Source organism: Ambystoma mexicanum, chromosome 4q (genome assembly GCF_040938575.1).
Source record: "Ambystoma mexicanum isolate Mex_15411 chromosome 4q, UKY_AmexF1_1, whole genome shotgun sequence".
NCBI lineage: Eukaryota > Metazoa > Chordata > Amphibia > Caudata > Ambystomatidae > Ambystoma > Ambystoma mexicanum.
This window is the reverse complement of record NC_090928.1, coordinates 655,572,178-655,599,626: the sequence shown is the minus strand read 5'-3', so window position 1 is coordinate 655,599,626 and position 27,449 is coordinate 655,572,178. Positions and strand designations below refer to the sequence as shown.

The window sequence follows — 27,449 nt, the reverse complement described above, 5'->3', positions numbered from 1 at the left end:
GAAGTAGTACTGGGTCCCAGATTCCGCCCCGATGTGCCTCAGAGCTCATCCGTCCCCGGACTCGGTCTCCGCAGCGGCCAAGAAGAAATCAGCAGGGGCGTCGGGGATCAACTTCCACTTCCCCACCGGACGGCGAGGGGAAGAAGCTGGACGCCATGGGGCGACGAGTCATCTCGTCGGCGGTGATGACCATCAATGCGGCCAACGCCCTTGCGATCGTGGCGCGCTACGACAGGGAGCTGTGGTTCAAGATCGGTCCCCTCCTGGACTTCCTCACGGAAAACAAGAGGGCAGAAGCCCTTGAAATCCTACAGCAAGGTTTCGGACCACGCCATCACGGTGGCCATGGACATCGCCGATACCGGTTTTCGCAAGATGAGCAACAGCGTTTTCCTTCGCCAGCGCGGTTGGCTTAAGGCCACCGATTTCCGTCAGGACGTACAGGCCAGGGTACGGGACTTGCCCTTCGACAGGAACCACCTGTTCGGCAAGGCAGTGGACGAGTCACTGCAGGTCATCAAGGCGGACACCGAGATGGCCCAGGCCTTGTGTTCTCTCCACCAACAACGGCCGCCCTTTCAGACCTCCGAAGGCAAGTCCCAAGGTGCCTCCAAAGGATTTGGTGGCGGTTCCTCGTCGTACCGCCAAGCGGCCCGTTCATCATCGCAGGAGGCCCACAGAGGCCGCAGCAAGGCCGGAGGACGTCGTAGTCACCAAGGCCTCAGCGAAGCAGGATTGAACCGGCCGCAGCGTCGGGCCCCCACCGAAGCACCCCAGTGGGAGGCCGGCTGGCGAAATTCATCAACGTGTGGGAGTCCATCTCCACCAATCGTTGGGTGCTGGATGCGTTGGCCCACGGGCACACTCTGGAATTCCAAAGAAAGTGTCCTCGTCTACCACCCGTGGCCAGGAAGGAAAACCATGTCCCACAGCTACTTCTGGAGGTATGAGCTATGCTGAAAAAGGGCGCGATAAAACTCATCCCGAAGAGGCTCCGGGGCTCCGGAGTGCACGCTGTACTTTCTCGTCCGAAAGAAGACCGGCGGTTGGCGATGCATCCAGGACCTTTGTCGTCTAAACAGATATATCAAGTCACAGAAATTCCAGATGGTCACCCTCCAGCACGTGCTGGGACAGCTGGAGGAAGGCGACTTCCTATCGTCTCTGGACTTGGAGGATGCCTACTTCCACATCCCAATTCTCGAAAGGACATCGAAAGTTCCTACGATTTGTGGTCCAAGGGCAAACTATCAGTTCAAAGCCCTTCCCTTCGGATTGAAGTCGGCACCCAGGGTCTTCACCAAGTGCCTGGCACCAGTGTCTGCGCAGCTGCGCCTGCGCCTTCAGGGGACTCGCCGTCGATCACACAGCGAAGGCCATCCAACTGCTCATCGATCTGGGATTCTCGATCAACTTCGCAAAATCCCATTTGGTACCGTTGCAAGACGCCCTGTTCCTGGGAGCCAGACTCGACACAGTGGCGTGATTGCCTTCGCCGTCGGAGGAAAGGACGAAGGCCATCCTGGCCAAGGTACAACGGCGGCTGACCATTGACGTGGCCAGGGTGAGGTTCATCAAATGCCTACTCGGCATGATGTCTTTGTGAATCTACCTCGTGTGCCTATGCAGGTTGCGGATGCGACCACTGCAGGAGTTCCTCGAAGCCCGTTGGATGCAAGCGACAGGCAGCTTCGAAGACAGGATCTCACTCAATGAGTCTTTCCGCCAAGCGATCTGGTGGTGGGGCACCCACACGCATCTAGTATCGGGCATGGACTTCCAGACCCCGGCACATCAGGAAACTGTGACGATGGACGCCACCCTGGAAGGATGGGGAGCACACACCGGAGATCTCCATGCAAGAGGCCTTTTGGTTCCCGGAAGAGAGGTCACTACACATCAATGTCCTGGAGCTCCGAGCCGTGTTCTGGGCCCTCACGTCGTTCCTTCCGTCCCTCAAGGGCAAGGTGGTAAGGGTCTTCACTGACAACACCACCACGATGTTCTACATCAGGAAGCAGGGGGGCACCAGATCCCCAGCCCTATCCAAGGAAGCGCAGGATCTGTGGCACTGGGCCGTTGCCCAAGGGATGTACCTGGTGCCCCTTCCATCTGGCAGGAATAAAGAACACCATTGCTGACTCACTCAGCAGGGAGCTGCGCTCTTGCCATGAGGGTGAACTTCCGCAGGATCAAGTGGATCTCATATTCCGACGATGGGGCAATCCCCAGATCGACCTATTTGCGACGGCAATGAACGCCAAGTGCCAGCGGTCCGCCAGCAGGTTTCCCCAGCCGGGGAGCATGGGTGATGCCTCCTCATTCCCCTGGGATGGCCTGTTCCTGTTTGCGTTCCCCCCCCCCCCCCCCCCACCTTGCCGTTGCTGCTGCGATTCACCAGTCAACTCCTCAGACGGTCCCGGTGCAGGATTATCCTCGTCACACCAGCGTGGCCGAAGCAGATCTGGTTCCTGGACCGTCTGGACATGTCGGCGTCTCCCCTGGTCAAACTACTGACGGACGCGGATCTTCTCGCCAGGGACGGAGGCGCCATCCTCCATTATGACCCATGATCGCTGAACCTGCAGGCCTGGCTCTTGCAGCACTAGAGTTCGGAGGGTACGCTATCCCGGTGGACTGCAAGGAGGTGTTTGCAAAGGCCAGGGCGTCCTCAAGTGCTATGGACACAAATGGAAGAGGTTCTCAGTCTGGTGCCGTGCACAGAAGATTAACCCTCTGCGGATTACGGCCCCTCAGGTGCTGCCGTACTTGTTATCGGTGGCCAAGGCGGGGCTGGCACATGCCTCTATCAAGATCCATCTGGCAGCTATCTCCCGCTACACCAGAACTCTGGGGCGGTCATCTCTGTGGTCTCATCGCCTGGTGAAGGAGTTCATGAAAGGACTGTTCCGTTCGTTCCTACAGGTGAAGGCTCCGGCCCCGGCGTGGAAACTCAACGTGGTGTTGACCAGGCTCATGGGGCTGCCATTTGAGCCTCTGCATTCGGCACCTTTGAAGTTCCTGTCGTGGAAGACAGCATTTCTTGTGGCCATCGCCTCCGCACGACGAGTGGGAGAGATCCAGGCCCTCTCCTGTAAACCTCCATACCTGACATTCAACGAGACGAGGGTAGTGCTGAGGACGCACCCCTGATTCATGCCCAAGGTGCCGTTGGACTTCCATCTAAACAAGCCCTTGGTGTTAACTATTTTCTTCCTGTTGCCTTCGTCGCTGGCTGAGAGGACTTTGCACTCGCTGGATGTGGCTAAATCGCTGAAGTTCGACGTGGACCGCACGAAGAGTCTTCGGAAGACATCACAGCTGTTTGTAAACTTTGGACCTGTGACCCAAGGGAAGGCCCTCTCGAAGGCCTCCATTTCCAGATGGCTCTCCGGCTGCATCATGTACTGTCACCGGTTGGCAAACCGACCGTTGCCCGACCGTCCTAGAGGCCATTCAACCAGAGTGATTGCTACTATCACTGCGTTCTTGACATCTGCAGGGCTGCTACGTGGAAGTGGACGCTGTTAGGGAGAATTCTCTTCTAAGGCTAATTTCACTTACTTATAGAGTCCCCCAGCAGCTTTGCTGGATTTGAAGGGTTTCTTTTTTTCTCCTGCTAAGAGTGAGACCCTTTTTCCCCCCACTCTTAGGCAGATTGCTAGTGTAGGTTTTAGGCTATCTTGTGTGCTTATGGTCTGTGGGGTTTTTCTCACCCTCATAGGAATCATCTTTTTAAATATGTGGTACACAGCACCCTCCGTGCTGTACCACAGGGGTGTATAAGTTACCCCCAAACATAGACTCCATACCCTGGGACTGACTACTTTCTCCCAGGTCATGTAAAGTCCCCACTGACTTTACTAGTCAATAATTATGAACTAAACCAGTACAATCCATCTTACAATGGAAGTACTGGAAAGGATTCATAGTTTTTCCCTAGTGTTAATTTTCGAGGGGGTACCGTATAGTCCCTCTCTCAAAAGTTTCTGGCTGGTGGCAGTGGTTGGTACTGTAAATATTTGGCCGCAAATATTTCCCTATGGGATTTTACCTTTGTTCGAGGCTACCACTTTTACTGAGAGCCTCTAACAAACTGCCGGTTTATTTTAATATTAACTTTACTCCGGTAGGTTTTATTGCCTGAACTTCAATAGTATTTCTTTCTCGTGTCTTTCTCTGAAATCCTAACCCAGGTTGGGGATCCTTTGTTCGTCCTTTTGGCAGGCTTCTGCACAGAAGCCCTCCTCTCGGTGCCACTGAGTCTGGGGTAGACAGGATTTGTGGGAGGGGCAATGGGCACCCTGAACAGGGTTGCCTAAGCAACCCAAGTTGCACTCTACCCTGATAGGCGGGGGGGGGGTTCCCCCGCCAGTAGAGCCACCCCACTGTGTGAGTGACAGCTAGGCTGTATGAATGGGGGTCCTGCTGCATAAAAGCAGGGTCCTGAGGATTGGAGGACAAGACGTCGCCACTGGAACTAAGAAACCGAAGAGTGGAGAAGCTGAAGACATCTGCAACGACTGAACCACCGGTGAAGCCCTGCTGCAGATCCTCACCACTTTTCTCCAACGACTTCAAGATCTTCCTCTGCAAGAGTCTTCTTCCCTTGAGCTGGTGGGGCCAACCAGTTCACCAATCCCCTTCCGGGACCTGCCTTTGTCGAATCACCAGTGCCTTGCACTCGGAGACCGGATAGTCAGGCACCCGTCCACCACGACCGCGATTTAAAGGAGCGTACCTTTTATTCGTTTTGGCAGCACCGCGACTGGTTCCATCCCTGGGCAGTGCAGTAACTCAAACCTTACTCCACGACAAGAGTCTCTCTTCCTCTGCTGGATCTCCCGAACTGCAGGAACTGCCAGGAACAACCGCCACTGCAGGAGCCTCTTCCACTTTTAAGGTACATTGTTCCGCCAGGCCTCCCGTTTTGTTGGGTATCGCTAAAGGTGTTTTAAATCCTTTACTTACCTATTTGGTTGGCCGCCCCTATCATCTAACATTGTCTTTCACCTTCTGCAACCGCCTTTTCAAATCGTTAAACAAAGACTTGACTGCAGCTACTAGAACAGTTTGATCCTGGGAACATTGCCTTGTACCATTGACTCTGGCCAGGCCTATTGACTCTTGCTAAATCTGTTACAACTGCCTTCTCTAGATTGCTTCTCACCTAGAAATGTGTTGGTGCACCTAACTCTTATAACCACCTTTTTCCTTCCCCTTTTTAAACTTGTGAAGTGGCATTTTGCTTGGTTTTCACCTCAGTATTGCATATGCTAAAGTACTTCCTTGCCGAACTTATTCACAATCTACTTGGGAAGTGTTGCTGGTGTGTTCTAGAGTCTAAACCTGCATAACTTGTCCTTTCCTTCTCTTCTGAGACATTGTCAGAGTGCCATTTCTGCTTGGTTTACACTGTGCCGTTTTGCTCAGTTTTCACTCTTGCTCAAACTTGTCTGCAATTTAAATAGGGAGTTGTGTGTACTTTTCTGGACTGATTTAACTTGCTTTAATAAATGATTTATGTGTGAACATCAGAGTGTGTAAAATAAATATATATGTTCTTTTTGATACAAAGCTTTGGTCAGTGTGTTCTTGTTCCATAGTGCTGAAGTCCTAATGTGTAAACCCTGAATACTGCTCATCTCCCTCTTGAGATAAGTCTGACTGCTTAGCCACAGCTACCAACTAAATATTTGTGGTACAGACTGATACCAAAGGGGATTTATTGCATATACCTGTAGTCTTATTCTGTAGTGCTCCCTAAGGGAACTGCACAGGAGGCTGCCTAACAGAGCACACCTTTACGAGATTCTACTGCGTCGACCGGGATTCCAGGGAGGTGTCCAGAGTCGGCCAGGCAGTGCTGCGCAACCTGTTCGCTTGAAGGTGCGCCTGGTCAGGAGGTAAGAGATGCTTAATGTTGAGTTGTTGAAATGCTTAATGTTGAGCCTTGCCACCTCCCGTGGTTGTGCATCTGTGTACTGCTATGCATTCTTGTATTCATGAGCGTGTGAATCCATGCCAGACCCCATGCTGGAGAAGGAACCAGTTACTTACCTGTAACTGTTGTTCACCAGCATGGGTCTGGCATGGATTCACATGCAAACCCTCCCTCCTACCCCTCTGCGGCTCTTCTCTTGGTCCTACTGGCACTTTACGTGCTACCAAATCTGAAGATGGCTGCCAGAGGAGGGGCTTAGGTAGAGGGCAGTCATTGGCTGGGGGCAGTATGACCCAGAGACCAGTGATTAGTTACTAGTAGAAAGACAGTTCAGAAACGAAACTGAAACTGGTTTTTTCTTTACCGAGGATTCCCAGCCCGACGACTGGGAATATTCATGAGCATGTGCATCCATGCCAGACCCATGCTGGAGAACAACAGTTACAGGTAAGTAACTTGTTCCTTGCCTGGTATACTCACTAGCCAGGACATATATGTGATTTTCTTTTTTTCTTTTCTTCAGGTTGTTTCACTGGTTTATTAGCTGCTGTAGTTGGGGTTGCATTTGGATCCTTGTTTATGTTTTTCTTCGTTTTTTTTGTCTTGCCATTAGATCTTTTTTCGTGGGGCTGGCCTGCTTTTTATTTTTTATTTATTTATTTTTAACATTTTTTAATCAACTTTTTACAACCATAAATCAATCACATAAAAACCAAACTTTGCGGTACAAGTTATACATTTTATGTAGCTCGTATCATATTTAAACTATAGCTGCTACAAACCCTTTACCCTCCCCCTCAACAACATGAGCCTATTCCATTTCGCCATCCACCATGTCCTCTGGGAATGCACCCTCTTCCATGTCTTCGGAGGTATCATTTCTATTTGATCTTCCCTGGGTAGACCCAGATAATGTGGCCACTAAGTGCCCACAGGCCGTCAATGTATCCCCTCTATTAGCTGCCTCAGTCCATACTGCCGTTTCGGTTTCAGCCCACATCTTAAGATCATTCCACCAAACCTCTATCTTTGGTCTGTTGCGCGCTTTCCAGCCCATGGCAATTCTCCGCTTAGCCAGTATATAAGCCAGGTCCTTGAGTTTACTCACATGCTTTAGCTTGCGCGGTCTAGGGAACCCCCCCATCATGCATCCCCACACCGACTCCACTATTAGCGTAATGCCTTTCCCTGATAGACGGTGGGCTGCTTCTTTCCAAAATTCACCAATTTATGGGCATGCCCAGAACATGTCATCCCGGCATTCACTTCTCTGCACTTGGGACATGTTTGTGTTCCTGTGTTCTAAAATCGGGCTATCTTCTGGGGGGGGTCATGCACGCTCTGTGAGTTACATATCGCTGGATTTGTTGGAGCCTTGCATTCCTGGACACCCGTTTATGGTACCTTTGGGCCCTCTCCCTCTCCCCCTTCCCATCATTCATACTTTCTCCCACTTCCCAATTCTGTCTCAGCTGGATCACTTCCTTCCCCACTCTAGCGATCAATAGTTCGTAGATCCAGGAGACCTCATGCCCCCCCTCTGCGATGTCGTATATTGTATCTATACCTGTTTCTGATTGGTCTTCCAGCGCCATCTCACACCATGTTTCTTTCACCCGTCGCACCCATCTGGTATATGTGATATATTGCCCAAGATCTAGACCTGTTTCTCCAACCAGTGTGTTGAATTCCAGTATATTCCCATCTTGCCATATATCTCCCAATGTTGCAATACCCACCAGTTCCCAGTATTTACGTATCATATGCCGCAGTTGCACATCCCCTGTGGTCAGTGCCACTAGCAGCACCTGCGGGGAGCACAGGGTTGGGTTTTCCATGGCTTGACAAGCCTTCAACCACATTTGCCATCCCAGTTCCAGCATTCTGAGGCACCCCTTTAGTTCAGCTTTGGGCAGCCATATCCATTCTTTCAAGAAAAATGGAGCACAGTCTGGCCTCAGTAGTCTGGATTCAGCAGTTGAATCTTCTGACAGCCATCTGGCCACATATTGTAGCTGGCTGGCCCAGTAGTAGATCTCGAAATTGGGGAGTTGTATGCCACCTTTTATCATATGTATTCTGTAGTTTCTAGTGTTGTGCCAGATGAAGTCTCTACATATGCTCTGGAGATTGACAAAGAACCGTCTAGGTATCAAATATGGTATGTTTCCAAAAAAGTGTAGCAGCCTAGGCAATACCACCATTTTCAATAAGGCCACCCTCCCTACCATAGCCAATGGGAGCTTAGCCCAGAATCTCATGCCTTTCGAGGGGATTGGGTCGTCCGACGTATTCCATATCTATGACAGGTAATGTCCACAGCTGTGCTGCTTCGGAAAATCTTTGACGTCTGTGTCCTGCGTCGATGCGCCGTCCCGGAGGACCTCCTCCGACGGCCGACGTCACCCGATGTGATAAATAGGACGCACAACACCCATAGCCTCAGTTCCGCTTTTTCCGCGAACATGTTCGCTTCGTGAATCTCGGTACGCCTCGACTCGTCGGAGTTGCTGTTTTCTATTCTCGGTTCGTTGAACCTGTTCGGTTTGTTGTGCAGACCTGTTCGTGGCGATGTCTTTTTCGTCTTCAACCCCGCGTCCAGGCTTCAAGAACTGCGGGGACTGTGGGTCCAAGATGTCGGTCACGGACTCGCACGACGCCTGCCTCTGGTGCCTCGGGGAGGCCCACGATACGGACGACTGTGTCGACTGCCAGTCGCTCACTGCAAAGGCCTTGCGGGAACGCAAGAAGAAGCTGTCGGTAGGCCGGGTGTCTAAGCCCCGGAAGTCGAGGTCTGCGGGGCTTTCGACCGATGACTCGAGGGGTGGCTCTCCGCGTCATCGTTGGAAGTCCAGTGGGTCTCCTTCCAGGAGTCAGTCTCGCCACTCCTCCGCCTCTTCTAGGCATTCCAGGAAGCGCCGGCATAGGTCGCCTTCCCCGTCCTCTTCCAAGGACTCCGCCCATCGGCGGGTCGCTTATCCCTCCATGCAAGCGACACCGGAGGAATGGGCTTCCTTCGGGAAGCAGATGCTAGCGATTCTGGAATCTCAGGGCACCAGTCCGTCCGTGCCTCCGAGTGGGGTCGGTCGACACCGGTTTAGAGACACCGCGGGTACGCCTTCAGGCTCGGGTGGTCGGCACGGCTCGCGGGAGAGGTCCCGCTCGGACAAGGGTAGCCGTTCTCGCCATGCCTGTTCCAGGTCCGGGTCCTCAACGCGCTCAAGACCACGTGATCCTGTGCCGTCTTCGAAGAAGACGTCGATGCCTGTGGCACCGAGGTCGTCGACGATTTCTCTCGAGGCTCCGCCTCTGAGGGGGTCGTCGACGCCGTCGGCGCCCAGGTTGTCGAGAGACACGCTCGGAGCTCCGGCTTCGAGGACTATGTCGACGCCGCCGATGCTGGCGGCGCTGCAGCTGATGCCGACGCCGATTCACTCGACGTCTGCGCCTTTTCTGCCGGCGCCGACTCGTTCGGCACCCTCGACGCCTTTTGAGGCGGTGGTGTCGGAGGGGCCCCGTGGCACGGGGTTTGCCCCTAGAAAGGCTATGGCTAAGGTCCGGCACTACTTTGGTCCGCAGAGGTCTTCCTCTCCCCGCCTGGAGTACATTTCAGAGGGTGATGAAGGCTCTGATGGCGGCCTGGTTACGGTTCCAGATGACCTTATCTCGGGCCATAGCCAGTTTGATGACCTGAGGCAGTCGCTGCATGATGCCAGTGGACTGGACACCTCTCCGGAGGTGGAGTTTTGTCGGCCGGAGCCTGGCACTCATGCCGATTCTTCATATCGGCGCCTTATGTCTTGGGTTACCGAGTACTTGGGTTGGTCAGCTCCCCCAGGGGAGTTTGTTCAGGATGATCTCACGGACATCCTTGATCTCGGTCCACCCACTGACCCGGTTTTGCCTTTTCATATGGCTCTGCAGAGAAGGGTGGCGGCGACTTGGACTGCGCCGGAGAGTCTCCCGGCAGTGGGCAAGTCTTTGTTGCGAAAATACCGTCCAGCCAGTAGCGACCCCTGCTACTTGTCTAGGCACCCCACCCCGGAGAGTTTGGTGGTGCAGGTGGCTACGGCCCTGGCAAAGCAGGCGTCATATCCTACCATCCCTCTGGATAGGGACGACAAACGTTTTGACGGCTGGGCGAAGAAAGTGTTTTCTTCGGGGGGTATGGCGCTTCAGGCGGCCAACTCCATATGTGCCTTGTCTCGTTTCACACACACACTCTGTGGAACTGTGTTGCATTAGCGGCTGATCATATTCCCGAAGGGGACGAACGGGTTGGTTTCCTTGCTATGGTTCAGGGGGCATGGATGCTATGTGTGAGGCCGTTCAGTCGGGTTTGGACTAGGCGTATTGTGTCAGCCGGTCCATGGCGGCGAGCACCGTAATGCGCAGGTTTGCGTGGTTGCGGAAGTCTTGGTTCGCTCCTGATGTGCAATCCCGGCTCCTCAACATGCCTTTTGACGGTGAACACCTTTTTGGCAGCAAGGCTGACGAGAGCCTTGAGAGGTTGCAGACCTCCAAAGCTGCAGCGAAGTCGTTGGGCGCTGCAGTTCTCCAACCTTCGCCTTTTCGTCCTAGGGGACAGCAATGGAGGGGTGGTTCCTTTCGCTACTACTCGTCCTTCAGTAAAGCGAGGGGAGCTAGCAGTCAAAGAGGCCATCGTAAGAGTGCCAGAGGTGGAAACAAAGGTACTCGAGGTGCCAAGGCCGCTCGGGCAGTTGCCTTTTTGCACGCAGGCAACGCTGCAGCCGCTACCACTCAGTCATGTGGCCAGGTCCCATGGTTCGCCGGTTGGGGGAAGGCTGGCGCAGCATCTTGTAGAGTGGCAAGCCATTACTTCGGATGTGTGGGTTCTGGAGATCATAACCCACGGCTATTGTCTTCCTTTTCGGCAGAGGCCTCACGACAATCCACCAGGGAACCTCTCTTTGAAGTATCCGGATCCGCTCCTTGTGCAGGAAATTCAAGCCCTGCTGGAGAAAGGCGCCATAGAACTGGTGCCTGTAGCGGAGAGGAACAAGGGATGGTCTTCCCCTTATTTTTTGATTTCAAAGAAAGACGGGGGATTGAGACCCATCATGGATTTGCCCGGTTTGAACAAACTCCTCTGGAAGGACAAGTTCAAGATGGTGACTCTTTCTCAAGTCCTCCAGGCCCTTCAACTTCAGGACTGGTTGGTGTCTCTCGACCTCAAGGATGCTTACTTCCATGTGCCGATCCATCCCAAGCACAAGAAGTACCTGAGGTTTGCGGTTGGCGACTCGCACTTTGTTTTGGGTCCTGCCGTTCGGATTGACCTCCGCCCGAGGGTTTTTACCAAGCTCATGGTGGTGGTGGTGGCAGCGCATCTCAGGAAAGGGGGGGATTCACGTCTACCCCTACCTGGACGATTGGTTGATCAGGGGAGCTCTCCCGAGCAAGTCCTGGATCATCTGTCCGTCACCTGCCACTCCCTCAATTTAAAGAAGTCCCATTTGACACCAACACAGCGGCTCCAGTACATCGGAGCAGTGCTCGACACGTCCCTGGGGCAGTGTTTCCCTCCTCAGGAGCGGGCTCTTCACATTCAGCAGATGGTGCACGAGTTTCAGTTTGCCCAGAATCTCCTAGCGTCCGAGTTCTTGAGACTGCTCGGCCTCATGGCATCCTGCATTCTTCTGGTGCCAGAGGCTCGTCTGCGGATGAGATCTTTGCAGTGGGCACTCGAGCTCCAGTGGTCTCAGTCCTCCGGCAGGCTGTCGGACCCTGTTCAGGTGCCGCCCCCGGTAGCCCGGGACCTTCTGTGGTGGGCCGTCGAGGGCAATCTGATGAAGGGGGCCCCATTTTGGCTGCCCTTCCCGGAGGTGACGATTGTGACGGATGCATCCCTCACGGGATGGGGAGCTCATGCCATCGAGTTGACAGTCAGCGGTCGTTGGTCTCCGTCGGAGTCCAGACTCCATATCAATCTGTTGGAGCTGAGGGCCGTCAGGCTAGCCCTGAAGGCTTTTCTGCCGACTGTGCGTGGAAAGAGTGTCCTGATTCTAACAGACAACACAGTGGCCATGCACTACCTCAAAAAAAGGGGGGGGGGGCAGGGTCACTTCCGCTGTGCAAGGAGGCGATGCAGCTCGAATTCTGGGCCATCCAGCAGGAAGTTTCGATCTCGGCTGTTCATCTGGCTGGAGACGACCACGAGACGGCGGACGCTCTGAGCAGGCAGAGCTCGATCTCTCACGAGTGGGAGCTGGCTCAGGAGATTCTCCTGGAGATCTTTGCCCTTTGGGGGACCCCTCAAGTGGATCTCTTCGCCTCCAGTGTCAACCGGAAGTGCAAAAGGTTTTGCTCGCGGGAATTTCCTCCAAAAGGAGCCTTAGGAGACGCGTTCGTGGTGGAGTGGTCATTCCCACTGCTGTATGCGTTTCCTCCGGTCCCCGTCATCCCGCAAGTGCTGCGGAGGTTACGGAGGTTCGGTTCCCGGATGATCCTCATTGCTCCGGCGTGGGCCCGGAGGACGTGGTACCCGGACCTTCTAGACTTGTCCATCTGCCCTCCACGTCGTCTTCCCTACCGAGGCGATCTGCTCTCACAGGAGGGGGGTTCAAGTTCTCCATCCAGAGGTCAGATCCCATAATCTTCACGCTTGGCTTCTGAAAGGTTGAGGTATAAGGATTGGGACCTCCCTGAAGACGTGATGGAGGTGTTGCTCTCGGCCAGGCGGCCGGCAACAAAGTCTCTGTACCGTTGCCGTTGGAGAAAGTTCTGCGACTGGTGCAGAGTTCAGAATGTGGATCCTTTTGAATGTGACATTCCCATGGTTCTATCTTTTTTGTTTTCTTTGGCCCACAGGGGCTTGCAAGTGGGGACCATTACAGGTTACCTGGCGGCGCTGTCCATATTTAAGCGCTCGTCTGAAGAGTGTTCCTATTTTAAGGTTCCTTTAATTTCGCAGTTTTTGAAAGGGCTCACTAATGTGTTCCCTTCGTCACCTTTTTTGGTGCCAGGTTGGGATTTGAACCTTGTTCTTAAGTTTCTTATGGGTGCTCCGTTTGAGCCTTTACATTCTTACCCTTTGAGGCTGTTGACTCTGAAAACTGTGTTTTTGGTTGCGGTTACTTCCGCTCGCAGAGTGAGTGAGTTACAGGGACTTTCAGTTAAGCCACCCTTCACTGTGTTTCATAAGGACAGGGTTGTACTTAGGGTTCGTCCTTCTTTTCTTCCGAAGGTGGTTTCGGAATTTCATTTTAGCCAGAAGGTTGTTCTTCCGGCGTTTTATCCTCCTCCACATCCTGGTAAGGAAGAGGAGAGGCTCCATAGGCTGGATCCTAGGAGAGCGTTGAGCTTTTATATCTCGCGCATGTCCCGGGTCAGAGTGGACGATCAACTTTTCATTGGTTACGCTGGAAAGCGTTTGGGACAAGCTGTGACGAAACAGACTTTGTCTCGTTGGATTATTTTAGCTATCGCCGAGTGTTACCACTTGGCGGGTAAGGACCCTCCGGCTGGCTTGCGGACCCATTCTACCAGAGAAGTGGCTACGTCTACTGCCCTGCAGAGGGGAGTTCCTATTCGTCACATCTGTGATGCAGCCACCTGGGCTTCGATACATACTTTTGTACGTCACTATTCCCTTGATTCCGTCAGAGGGCAAGATCTGGCCTTTGGCAAGGCAGTTCTCTATTCCGCAATTTGATTGGGCATGCTAAATTTGTATTGTAAATTCTTTCCCACCTCCTTGCTTGGTACTGCTTTGGGAGTCTGTCATAGATATGGAATACGTCGGAGGACCCAATCCCCTCGAAGAACAAGTTACTTTCTTACCTGGTAACGTTCTTTCGATGGGATGGTCCGACGACGTATTCCATATCGCTCCCTCCCTGCCTTCCCCTTTGCACAATTTCTTTTGCGATTGCAGCCTGCGTTCCGCAAGGCCTTGTGTGTCTGACTGGCAGAAAACTGGTGGCACACGTTCTGGGAAAAAACTATAACTGTGGCTATGGGCGTTGTGCGTCCTACTTATCACATCGGGTGACGTTGGCCATCGGAGGAGGTCCTCGGGGACGGCGCATCGACGCAGGATGCAGACATCAAAGATTTTCCGAAGCAGCACAGCTGTGGACATTACCTGTCATAGATATGGAATGCGTCGTCGGACCATCCCATCGAAAGAACGTTACCAGGTAAGAAAGTAACTTGTTCTTCTCAATGTTTGTCACTGCCTTTTCTGTGTTATATTTGTGTTCGTTCTCAACAGCATGGTAGATGTCTATTCCCAAGTATCTGAAGGTTTTGGTCTCCCAGGGTATTTGTAGATTGGGTAGGTGCTCTCGCAGGATCCCTTTATATCTCCCTAGGGGAAATATGCATGACTTTTTAGGGTTGACTGCAATACCCGAGAGCAAGGCAAATCATTCCATTACTTCCAGGATGTATTGCAGGTTTTTCTCCGGGTGTCAAGTATAGTAGCATATCATCTGCATATAATGATATTAAATGAGGCCCTCCTTTGGTGAAAATTCCCACCTCTCCGTACTGTTGTCTTAGGTATATAGCCAGGGGCTCTAATGCAAGAATGTATAGCATCGGGGACCAAGGGCACCCCTGTCTGGTACCTCTGCTGAGTTGCCATCTTTCTGAGATGACCGCTCCTGTCTTAACCCTGACCCATTTCATATATTTGGGCCCTATTCTGTATTCCTGTAAAGCTGCCATCAGCCACGGTCATTTAACAAGGTCGAAGGCCTTCACTGCATCTAAGGACGCGATTGCAACTTCTTGTCCCCCTCCCTCTGTCTGTTCCATGGTCCTATTCGGAACACATCCCGTCTGATCGGGATGAATAACTTTACTTATAACTTGTCTGTCTCCCTGCTAACACAGCTGTGAGAATCTTACTATCTTGGTTCAGCATGGACAGCGGTCTATACGATCCGCGATCCATGCTCGCTTATTGGGTTTGAGGATCGGGATGATTATCGCCTCTCGTAGGGATTCTGGCAACATTCCTATTTCAAGAGCTTCGTTTAGCATAATCAGCAACGAGGGCAGCACTTCCGTCTTGTATGTTTTATTAGAACTTGCTCGGAAGTCTGTCCGCCCCCGGAGTTTTGCAGGTGGATAGTGCCTCGATCACAGCTTCTAGTTCTTCCGGTGTGATTGGGGCATCTAAGTTCTCTCTCTCTTCTGCATTTAATTTGGGCAGGCTAATGTCCCCTAGTGTTTCCGCGATCTTGTCCCAACCGCTCACCTCTGTGTCTTCATACAATCGTTTGTAGAATTCAAAGAACCCTTCATTCACTCCCTCTTGGGTATCAAGTACCTGTTCTTTCTCCCCATGTATTGCCCTAATTGCCGGTCTTGGTGTCTTGCTTTTATTTAATAATGCCAGCAACTTCCCAGGTTTATCTCCGCCAGTGTGCGGTCTCTGCACATATTTCCTGTAATTCAAGTTACATAGTCTCTCCCAGTGCTCTTCACATACCTGCTGTAGTTTGTTTATGGTGTCTGCCCCTTCCAAAGTATTATCGCCTCTCTGCGTGGCCGCCTCAAGTTTCGCCTCTGCCTTCTGCAGCCCTTGCAATATCCCTCCCTGCAGCCCTCTGGATTTTGTGATCGCTGATCCTCTTATCACCACTATAAACGCCTACCATAGGGTGCCGGCCGATATTACACTCCCAGTATTGTTTTCAAAATATTCTATTATTTCCTCCCTCAAGTCCTCTCTAAACCCTGTGTCTTTTAGTGCTTTGGCTCGCAGCCGCCACGTTGGGATTCTAGCTCTGGGAGGTTGGTGCTGCCATGTCAAGATTAGCGGTGAGTGGTCTGAGAGGACTCTCACTTTATATTCTGTTCGCACTACAGGGGCTGAGTAATGTGAGTACTGTCGATCGTGTGGGTGTTGCAGTCTCCACATGTCTTCTAATTTAAAGTTCCTCAGCATGCTATTCAGGGTTTTGGCTGCCGGGGTGGGTTTCTCTAGTTTCACGTCTGACCTATCTACCTTGGGGTCCAGCATGCAATTGAAATCGCCTCCCCATATGACTGCCCCCCTGCTCTCTAGGAATGGGCTTATCTTACTATATAATGTCTTAAAGTAGGTCACAGTGTCTTGGTTCAGGACGTATGTATTAAGGATGCATACTTCCCTGTTTTCTATCAGGCCCCGTACCGCTACTAACTTCCTATCCAGCTCCACCGCTGATTGTAGTATCTGAAAGGGGACATGTGGTGCTACCCAGGTAATTACTCCTCTGGCATATGCCGAATATGTTGCCCCTACAGTGGTCCCCTTGCATTTCTTATCGCCTCTACATGTATGCGATTATCTTTCCTTTTGCCCACAAACTGATGTTTGGCCACTGTTGGCTTATCACCCCTGTTTCCACAAAGTTAGTTTCAACATTTTGTACCTGTATTTGTTGTATTTCCTCTTTTCATGTATGGGCCCAGCAACCCATTCATGGTCTGGTTTAACGCCATGCTAAACCGTTCACAGATTTCATTCATTTGTTTCTCTCGTTACTTTCATGGAGCAGCGTGCATTTTTAGAGACCCCGATTACCCTTCACTCTTCCCTGGGCTAACTGGGTGATTTCAATGCTTCTTCTTCCTCTTGGTTTCTTTGCTGTGCAGCTTGTTGGCTCAGCGTGTGTTCTTCAGCCGCTGTACCTTTGCTGCATTCGGTTCCACTCTGCGCAGCTCCTGCTGCCTCTCCGACACAGGTGGTGAGCCATCTGACACTGTTTCCTCTCACTCTGTCAGGTCCGCCTCGGCTTCACTTCCCACAGCGTGCTGTGACGTAGTGTGTTGTCTGGTCTCTGTGCAGCTTGCAGCATTACCCAGCTTCTGCACTTCTCCCTCATGCCATCTCTCGGCTGCCGTGAATTTAAAGTTCCCGGCCGAATAGGGAAACTTCCAAAGACTAGACCGCTGAGTTCGCTTATCAGTTCCAGTCCCCTTCATTGCTCTCAGTTGCGGCCAGTGTCTTTATTATAATGTTAAGGAAGCTGACACTGGATCTCACTGGGAGCAATCTCTACTGCTCCCTGCCTCTTCCTCTCAGTTATTAACACATCACTCCATGTCTGATGTTGAGGAGTGTAAGAAGTAGACCTGGCAAGGTTTTGAGCGAGAGGGCTACAATATGCCCTTAAGGCATGAGGAAAAGAAGGAACATCCTTAACATGGAAGGGGTATGTAGCTTCCTCTAGGAATATAAATACATACGCGGGTTGCCCCACACTACAGTGATAATCCCTCCTACACAGTGGGGATATAATATCTATTTAATCAAAAAAAGGAAGGGACATGTCCATATTACTTAAAACACAATATGTTACCCACAACAATCTGAAACCTACTTACATAGCCCATTAACCAATTCAAGGTTATGTTAAGTTTAATGAATGACATGTATTCAATATTTAAAATATCATATTTAATTCATTTGCTAAACAGCACAAGTATCAAAAAACATTCTCGTAGAAAAATGCATTATATCACATAAAAAATATATACACTTTAATAAAAGTGGTGGTAACACAGCACATATTCAAGTTCAAACAACTCATAGAACATTCTCAACAGTAGCTAATTCAACTGTTCTTCTTTCCTACTGTGCGTAACAACGTAGCCCGACTTATATAAGTTTCTGTCCTGGATGTTGCTATTAACTGGACATTCTTCAGGGGCAGAAAATTGTCTTGTGCTTCTTGTAGACTTCTCTCTATGATTCCAGTTTCTAGAATTGGGGGTACCTATAATACAAAAACATATTACTCCATTGACAAAGTAGGTTATTTTACTTAGCCTACCTCGTCCTAATCATAATTAGGATGCATCAAGTATATATTTAATCAAATACTGGTGCTTAAAACTTGTATCCATTTAATGTTGTACAAATTTAAAAGACAATCACAATTTTGTCCTTCACTGTTCACAGTGTTAGAGAGAGATATCTAGCGCCTATCCCACCATGTTCTCATCAAATCATGCTACTCGATGAATGGTATACTCATCGAGTAAACACATCTATTCTGAACCCTAACTAAGGTCCTCACACAATCTAATGGAGTATGGCCTCACCTCCATTCCAAAACTGATTTTTCTCTCTGTTGGGCAAAGTTCCAGGGTTTCTCTCAAACCCAATTTAAATAAACAGTTCTGTTTAAAAAAACAATCAGATAAGACACTCTGTGAGTTCCTGAATGTACAAAAGGTAGACCACACAGTGATAGACAGGAAGGAAGGTTCATACCTTTGAGACCCTCGATTTAGGATATTACATATTTATGAGGTCTGGAAACATATCCAACACTTCCTGGGCCAAAATTCTATTTTGCTTTGTAGCATTCCATGGGAAACAAACGTCTTCCCTAGAGTGTAACAAACACAAAGCCTCACTTTAGTAAGACATTTCAATAGAAATGTACTTTTCAATCAAGAATTACCAAGCATAAGTACCCCTGCTTACCTTTACAGTAGCTCAAATCGAATTCCATCAACAGCGTATAGTTATTTTACCGCTAACCTGCTCGAAAAAGCGAGCCTCTCCATTTATATTGCGTGCTACATTTGTGCGCACATTGATGACGTCATCACGTCAAAACGTGACGCGATGACGTCATACATTCCGCGCCACACCATGCCGTCGCCGCAACCAACGTGGTTACCAAGGCAATCCACGAAAATGTCAATAAACATGGCTTCACGCCCCTCAATGGGGCACAAACCATATATTTTTTTAAAAGAAGGGAAGAATCAAAAAGAAAAAACATCCAAAAATACCTTATTCTATACAAATGCTAAGGCCGCACAGCTGGTTTCTACCTACCCAGAGACTGTCTCAAGTTTAAAGATATCTCTGCTGATAGAATATGCCAAATTTCATCAGAGGCACAGTATAATGATACAAAAGATCCAACACTAGGATTTAATCATACAGTAAACATGGGTTCATAAAATGTTATCATATGTGGGCCACACCGCACCATACTGGAGAAACATTTAGTTATTTCCACAGGGTAATGCAAAATACCCTACCCACATCATATCCTGTCGTGAGCTCTTAGAAGGAAATTCCTATTTGACAGTAGAAGCATCTTGATAGGGAATACCAAAAGTCAATGCATGACACGTCCTGTAATGTGGATTAAATATACAGGAAAATAATCAGTCTATTTAATATTGTGCCACTCAATATTCTCATTAAGTCCTGTTAAATGACTGTTAGTTAGAAAAATCAATTTTTGTTCTAAATTTAATAGTTTTCTATTGATATCTTCCTGTGTCTTTCCTTTTACTTTCTTCAAGATGCACCATTCAAAATCCATGAAAGAATGGCCCTTCTCTTCAAAGTGTTTCACCAGGGGGGCTTTTTCAACATGGTTTTTAAGGCAACTTTTATGTTCTATCATCCGTGTCTTGCATTTTCTGTTGGTCTTTCCTATGTACAGTAAGGCACATGGGCATCTAATCATGTAAATCACATCATCTGTTTGACAGTTAGTATGTTCCTTCATTTGCCATTCTGATTTTAAACCCAAATTCACAGATGTCATTTTACGGGTAAATGGACACATAATGCAATTACCGCAAGGATGATGCCCTATGACCCTAGGTATCCCCCATAAAGTACTTTGTCGCACTTCAGGGGTATAAGTTTTCTGTATGTCGTTACGCATCACTAGATTGCGAATATTAGTACTTTTCTTAAAAGCCACTAAAGGAGTGGGAATGGTCATTATCTTCTTCCAATTCCTCTGGATAATGTTTTTAACTTTATAAGAAATATTACTATAGGTGTTGACAAATACCAATGGTCTCTCTACCGTCTCTCTACTTGTCTTTTCAAATAACGCTTCTTGATGATTATTAAAAGCTCGTTTTGCTGATTGTTTCACAATCTTGGCCGGATACCCTCTCTCAGTGAGTTTGTTAATCAGAATGTTGGCCCCATCTTCATAGTCCAACCTTGTGCTACTGTTACGTTTAAGGCGTAAAAATTGCCCAAAAGGCAAATTGTCACGCACATGTTTGGCATGATGACTGCCATAATGCAATAATGCATTTTTATCAGTACTTTTTACAAATGGTTTGACCCATAATCGATTATCTCTGTGATAAATGGTTAAGTCTAAATAATTGACTTCATTAGAACTCATGGAAGCTGTAAATTTCAGATACCTGTTCTGATTGTTTAGCCACACCACAAACTTGTTAGCTGTTTCTAATGTTCCATGCCACACCATAAAAACATCATCAATGTATCGTAGCCACTGAGATATTTGATGTCTAAAGGGGTTAACCCCAGAGTAAATAACAGTTTGTTCCACCATATCTACATATAAGTTGGCTAAATTTGGAGCCATCGCTGATCCCATGGCCGTGCCTTCTACCTGCATGTAAAATTGGCCCATGAATTGAAAGAAATTTTTTGTCAGGGCCATCTCGGCACACCATAAAATAAACGCATTACTGACTGGATGATTATCCTCACGTTTTAATAGGGTTTCCTCCACTACTTCTAAAGTGGCTCTTTGTGGAATGTTAGTATAAAGAGATTGTATATCTAAACAAATCAGTATATCGGTGATAGGGTCAAACACGGACCCCTCAATTTTCACAATGGCGTCTCTGGTGTCCTGAACATAACTCTTCATTTTATTTACAAAAGGACGTAGATAAAAATCTACATATTTGGATAAGGGTTCCAAAATAGAATTCACACCCGACACTATCGGTCTACCCGGAGGTTTATCCTTGTTTTTATGGATTTTGGGCAATATATAAAATATTGGAATCCTCGCTGTTTCCCTGATGAGATAATCACCTTCTTGTTTGCTGATAAACTGTAACTCAACAGCTTTTTCAACCTTTTCTCTTATCTGTTTCATGATGTCTGAACTAGGATCTTGTTCGATTTTGCAGTAGCTATTATTGTCTGCTAGTAACCTGTCACATTCATCTATGTAGTCTTTTTTATTTAGGATAACAATGGCACCCCCCTTATCCGCCTGTCGAATCACTATTTTATCATTTTTTCCCAAATTGCGCAACATAGTGATTTCTGATTTACTTAAGTTAGAATTTCTAGGTATCCCTTTCTTTTCTAATTTCTGAATCTCCTGGAGTACCTTTTTTTCAAAAACCAATGATTCCGGGGAATGGGTATGTTGAGGGGGGCAGAAAGTGGAAGGATTTTTCAACCCGCTATAATTGGTGTAAAAACTAGCTGGTTGGTCCTCAAAAAACTCTTTCAAGTGTACTTTCCGCATAAAGGCGTTGAATTCTAATCTAAACTCAAAGGGATTGTGATGTTTAGATACCACAAAATTTAAACCCTTGTTGAGACACTGCTCCTCTTCCTTAGTCAGAGTCTTACTGGATAAGTTCACTACCAACCCCGATAACTGCGTGTCTGCATCCGGTCTATTGACCAATCTTGTCGGCTGTTCCCTCTGCCTAAAAAAGGTCGGCGTCTAGATCCATTTCTTGTATCCCGGTTACCTCTTGAAGTTCGACCTCTTTGTAAAGGGGCATTAGTATTTCTTCCTCTTTGACCGCCCCCATTTGTGTCTTCATTATCGTTAGATGTACCACTTTCCTCGCTAGAGCTATAAGAAGTGTTCCTGAACCTCACTCTTCTGTTGGTTTTTTGTCCTTCAACGGGTGCTCCGAAGTTATAATCCTTCATAACATATCGGAAAGCTTTTTCATGTTCAAAACTGGCTAAATCTTTTTTGAGCCTTTTGATTCTTTCTGCACTAGATTCTATTTTAAAGTTCTGCATTTCTTTCATATGTGCTTCTAATTTGGTTTTGAAGCTTTCAATATCAAAGTTCTTTTTCATTTCTTCTTCTAATTTGTTCAGATCCACCATGATCTTTTTTGTGGTGGCCTGAGCTGTTTCAATGATTAATACTAACCAGTCCCTTCCACATTTATTAGCTATATAGCTCCATTTTAATTTAAAATCTGCATTATCCAAAAATAATCTCGGTTCATTACGTACTATCAGGCCCTGAGGTAGGGCCTGGTTCTTAAGGTACTCCAACATGATAATCGCATGTAACTCAGTACGTACAAGCCTCTAACGGGTTTGTGTGAGCTCATTCCACATATCATCCTTACTAATATCACTTAATTCACTATCTAAACCCAACTCAGGTATCGAGTTCAAAAGTTGCAAAATATACTCTTCAGTGTATGCCAAACTTTTATCAGCAGAAGTGGCCATATTACCATTTAGGTCAATTTCAGTGTAGGCAATCTATTTATCACAGTACGAGAACATAGACGGGATTAAAGCTACCAAAAAATCTCTCCCTACCACCACTAAGTGGAAAAAACCTCCGAAACAAAAGTTGCCTCACAGGAACATAAATACATACGCGGGTTGCCCCACACTACAGTGATAATCCCTCCTACACTAGGAATGCCATGTCATCTCCTGAGGGTCGCCTCCCCCATGTGGTCCTCCCTCATATAGTCACCCCCAGGGTCGGAATCGGGTAGCGACTGCCATCTCCTGGTAACATGGGAAGAGCCACTATCCCAGGAAAAGGAGTGATGACATCATCAGATTCTTCACACTACATAGGGGTCACATGCCCTCAACCTGAGTGGTTTAAGAGCATGAAAGTTATACCATGTAAATACTCTACGAGACAACTGTGGTACCCGCAGACCAGGGTGGAAAGCCCCATATAGATGATGAGGTAGTGCACTTTACAAAGTGTCAGTTAACAATCTACTTCTCAAGGCATACACAAATCCATGTTTACATAACTGTTCTGATATTTGTTTTCTCCCTTGCTTTCTCCAGGTTCCTACACAGTCTACTCTTCCAACTTTTAATTTAACACTTCAGACACTACCCCATTTTGATTTTACACTCCATACACTACCCTCAGGGTGAAAGGGTGTTTGGGGGACTGAGGGAGGATTGGGGGATGGGTGGTTGGTTGGAAATTGCATCAGATGTTTGATTCTTCATCCATTATTTATGCGCATGAACAATCAATTGTTATAACTGCCTGTGATAACTGATGGCTATTACTTCCTTTTTGTATTTGCATTGTTAACTACTCAACTTTTCAATATAATACATTTAGGGAATTATTACCAATGGCATATCAGCCAAAAATCCGGGCAAAGAATCAAAAAAGAAAAAATGTGAGCAACAGATATGCATTTGTCTGACCTTTTATGCCACCTTTACTTTTCAGGTGAAGTGTTCCGACAGTGGCATGATCAGCACCTTTCACAAAGCATACCTCTCTTAGCACTGTCTGTTGAGAGTGATCTAGTTGATGAAATGCACTTTTATTGGTTAGCAGAATTGATAGTTACGAAGGATGTTTGTATTAAAAGAAAAATGTGAACATATTTTTTCATTTCTAAAAATAACATTCAGGATGAGAACACTATTTTAACCCCAAAAATATTCTTTTACTCCAAGTTTCTCAAAATAAGGAGTCCAATACTCCTGGTACAAATTCCTATCTACATACCTGCGTAAGGAACCTTTTTTTTATCAGTTAGAGGTTGTTTTAATCAGAGTTTCATTCTAAATCCTATGCCAAATTCCCCCCACCCTCTGTCCCTTGTTTATGCCAAAGGATACATTTTGTCAGAAAGTATTTCAAGCCTTGTTCTGCAAGCCACTATAATTATTTATTGTTAATGTACTCAAGACTAGACGTTTTCTTTTTCTACTGTTGTGTATGGTAATGGTTAAGCTTTCACATCCATCTAGTAAGATCTGAAATTAATTGTATCCTGTTTGTATGAATTTACTTAATTGTAACGCTTGTTAATTTCAGTGCCGCCCTGTGGAATCTTTGAAGCTCTTCCTACCTCATTGCTGCACTGTTATAGTGAATCTGACAATAAGTAAGTCCCCATTTGTTTCAAATATCATTAATTTCACAAATTGTTCATACTAGCCATTGTGAGGTTTTTCCAACACCTGGTGAAAGACTATTTACATTTCTGTCGATTTTTATTTTTGGTTTATCTTTTTTTATATATTTTATTGTGCAAAACTTGAAAAACATATTCCAGTTGTTACATTTGAAATCTGTCACTTATGCAACACAAATAATTCCAACATGTACATTTTCAGATTTTGGCACTCTTTAGCATACTAACGAGTAATAAAACACAAATACAATAAAACTGTTGAAATAAGTGTAAACTAACATTAAACCTTGTATAACGGAAAATACTTCAGATCATCCTGGTCTTGTGTTTAGTCTGTATCCTATTTTTGTGACCACCTACACTTTGCCAAGTATGTGATGCAGTGGCAAGCATCTTCTATCATTCCTGTTTGTTTACCAAAATGCTTAGCTCCCTGCAGATCCGTCTTTTGGAGATGTACTTGGAAAACCCACAAAAGTAAGCCCTGAAAAACCCCAAGTAATCCTGGCTTAGTATATACAATTCTAATGTATTTAGACCTTGTCATTGCACAATAGCTATTTTAGTTAACGGTTTGCACCAATTGCTGATGGATTGGCATCTTCATTTTTCCATGCTCTCAATTTTTCCCCAATCGTGGAGTTCCGCAAAGTATGTGTTGCTAGTTGTTCTATAGAAGCAACGTTTCTAAAGGATTCCTTCCTTCCACAGATTCATCATCTATGATGATCCTATCCACAGCGCAGTTGTTCCGAGGAAACTTTTTAGCCGACAGGGGAGCACTGCGGCACTGCATTGGCCTCGTCAGATGCCTCTACATGCCACGCGCCGGACATGATATAGGGGCAGTATATATAGAGGTGCCGCGCCCTGTGACCTTGGTTTCTTTTTTCTACGCACTCTGTTCGCTTCAGGAACAAGCCGTCCGAATTTTCTAATTTTTCGTTACCATGTCCAACTCTACAAAAACCTCCAGGTTCAAACTGTGCGAGGACTGCAGCTGAAAGATATCGGTTTCGGATCCACTCTGGATTTTTTTGTACTTCTTGGGCGAGGTACACGACACCCAGGATTGTGAGTTGTTGATAGGAAGTTAGTTTTTCTCCCCCCCCCCCCCCTCCCCCTCCCAGAGCAGGCGGCTAATCCTTTTACCTTTGATCGCAAGACTGTCTTATTCGAGGGTGAGCAGAGTCAGTCCGAGGAGAGGCCACCTCCACTTAAGGAAAAGGAAAACAAGAACCACTGCAAGAGAGCCCGCTCTCGATTGAATCCTCACACCAGCATTCTTTCTCCTCTTCCACAAAGAGCCTCCAATCCAGAGTCTCTCCACAGCCAGAGCATGTACTTTTTCCTACCCAATCCTCCACCTCAGAGGAGTAGGAACAATTTAGCCAAAAAGTGCATGACCTGTTTGCTAAGGCTCCAGGGGCTTTGGCCTCGGCACCTTGAGCTCTGACCTCCAATGCGACTGACAGGGTAACCGCTGTGGACCGTTCCGTCACATATACAGGCTCAGACCTTGCCAAAAAGATCGAAGAGCATCCCCTCTGCCAAACTCAGACTTGGGGCATAAAGATCTCAGCACTAGTCTGACGTCCTCGACCCTGCAGGCACTGAAGAACCTCCTGAGTATGCTGCTCTTCATTCTAATGTCAAAGATGTGTGAAATCTACAACGAGGAGGGGGACCAGGTTCCTTTTGTGTTTGAACTTTTGGTCTCCAAGGAAGAGTGTGACTTGAGGAATTCTATGGGGAGGGTACGGACGTCTAGGTGCTGGCCTCATACCTCCAGAGGCCATAGGCCTAGACTAGACACCTTCATTGAGCTGGATATTCCTAAAACCATTACCCCTTGGAAAGCCTCAGGCCTCTTTTCAGAGGCTGAATGCCCTGTCCAAAACAAATATTCAGTTCAAATTGACGGGCATCCTGGACGAGGGTCCCAGGAAGGAAACACTACTATGCTTCAATGTGGTAATAGAAGCCACTGTTCCAGAGGTATTGTAGAAGCCTGCTTTTGCATTGGCAGTTGCCAGGGAGCTGGTCTGGAAGCATTGCCCTGCTCCCTCATCTGTTTTTTTTTTTTTGTCCACTTTGGTGAACCAGGAGGAGGAGTTGGACTAAGTAGTGGCTTGTTCAAGGGTGTTGACTTAAAATAAACGAAACGCCTCTCTAGCCCAATTGCTATGTGGGAACTTCCCTGTCTAACAAACTAAAACTAATGGTGCACGTCAAATGTCCCAAAAGCAACCGTCCTACTCTTACATCCCCTCTCCATTCCTCCATACTGAATGGACGTCCCTCACTAGGGATGGGAGACAGAACCTTTTTCACCATAAAAAACCTTCTACCCCGTTTAAATTTATAAGCGCGCAGGGGTGTGGCCCTGCAAGCATGTGCTTCCCTGACTCCGCCCACTGGCGCCACTCAGTCCCCTTTTCCGTGTTGACTGGAACGGGCCGATTTCACCAGCGCTCCTGGGTTTGCCTTCGGCCATGTAATACCACTCGCTCTTCCCCGGATACTTTCTTTATCAATCAGGTACTCAGTCCTCTGGCTCCATGCTCCTCCCTGGCGCATGTCTACTTCAGCGGGCTTCAGCACGTGTCCAGTTTGCAAGGGGCTCATCATTACATCCGATCCCCACACTCTTGCCTCCGCTGCCTTGGTCCCGACCACGGTTGGGAGGGTTGTACCGCGTGCAACGCATTTGCACTGCATGCTTTGAAGAACAGACTAGCTAGGTGGAGGGAGCTCTTCGTCAAGTTTCCCCCTAGAGGACATGAAGGACTTCGTCAGACATAAGTCAAGGCCCAGGGGAGGGACTTTTTTTTTTTTAACATTTATTTATTTTTCCCAGCGCACACCGCAAGGGCGAGTCCTTCCCAAGGAAACACCCAGGCAGGAGGAACCTCTCATGTTCTCGCACCAGCATGGGTACCAAGGCTAGTTCAGCTTCTGGCCGTCATGCCGAGGGGTCTGTAGGTCCTTCCAGAGACAGTGCTGAGGGACCGCAAGGTTCTTTTACTTGGTGTACACCCGAGGGGGCTACACCCTTGTACCGGCAACATGTCTGAGGGGGCGCCTGCAAGTAGCACTGCTGGCGATACTGCAGAGGGCAGGTGCACGGTAGGTCTCATGCTCCACCGACAAGAGTCTGGACCCAGTGAGCCAAGCACCACGACTTAGTCACGTGGCACGCACATTGACCAGATGGCTGCCGCACCAGACAAGATGGTCGCTTGTCCAATACCACCCTGAGGAACGGAGCAGGTGGTAGAATGAGTTACAAGGTGGGACTGGTGTCAACCAGGTACGTGGCCTACAGCTTATCCATCAGCATCGAAGGGCAGGTTTACACCGCAACCAGCTAGACAGAGTACACACTGGCCCCAGCAGCCACCCGCTACCCCGTCATCATCAACTGCCACCCCACAGGTTCTTTGAAAAGTTCCTCTCTCTCATGAGATCCCCTCAGATGGGGGCCATCCTTAGAGATGTGATCAGGGACATGCTCCCTCCGGCCCCTGATCCTGCACCTATAGTCATTCCTCCTATGGCTCCAGCGCCACATGCCCCGGTGCAGCCCCTGCTGCCC

At 48.2% G+C, this 27,449-nt stretch overlaps 1 protein-coding gene across 3 annotated transcripts in view; it reads left to right on the top strand.

Annotated features, from left to right (window-relative positions):
- The window catches only part of PSME4 (proteasome activator subunit 4), a 3,386,216-nt gene that overhangs the window by 1,176,903 nt on the left and 2,181,864 nt on the right, over positions 1–27,449 (top strand). For all 3 annotated transcript variants that reach the window (XM_069608231.1, XM_069608232.1, XM_069608230.1), the window contains one exon: positions 23,752–23,821. In XM_069608231.1, the coding sequence (XP_069464332.1) occupies positions 23,752–23,821 (70 nt within the window). The remainder of the gene's footprint in view (positions 1–23,751; positions 23,822–27,449) is intronic.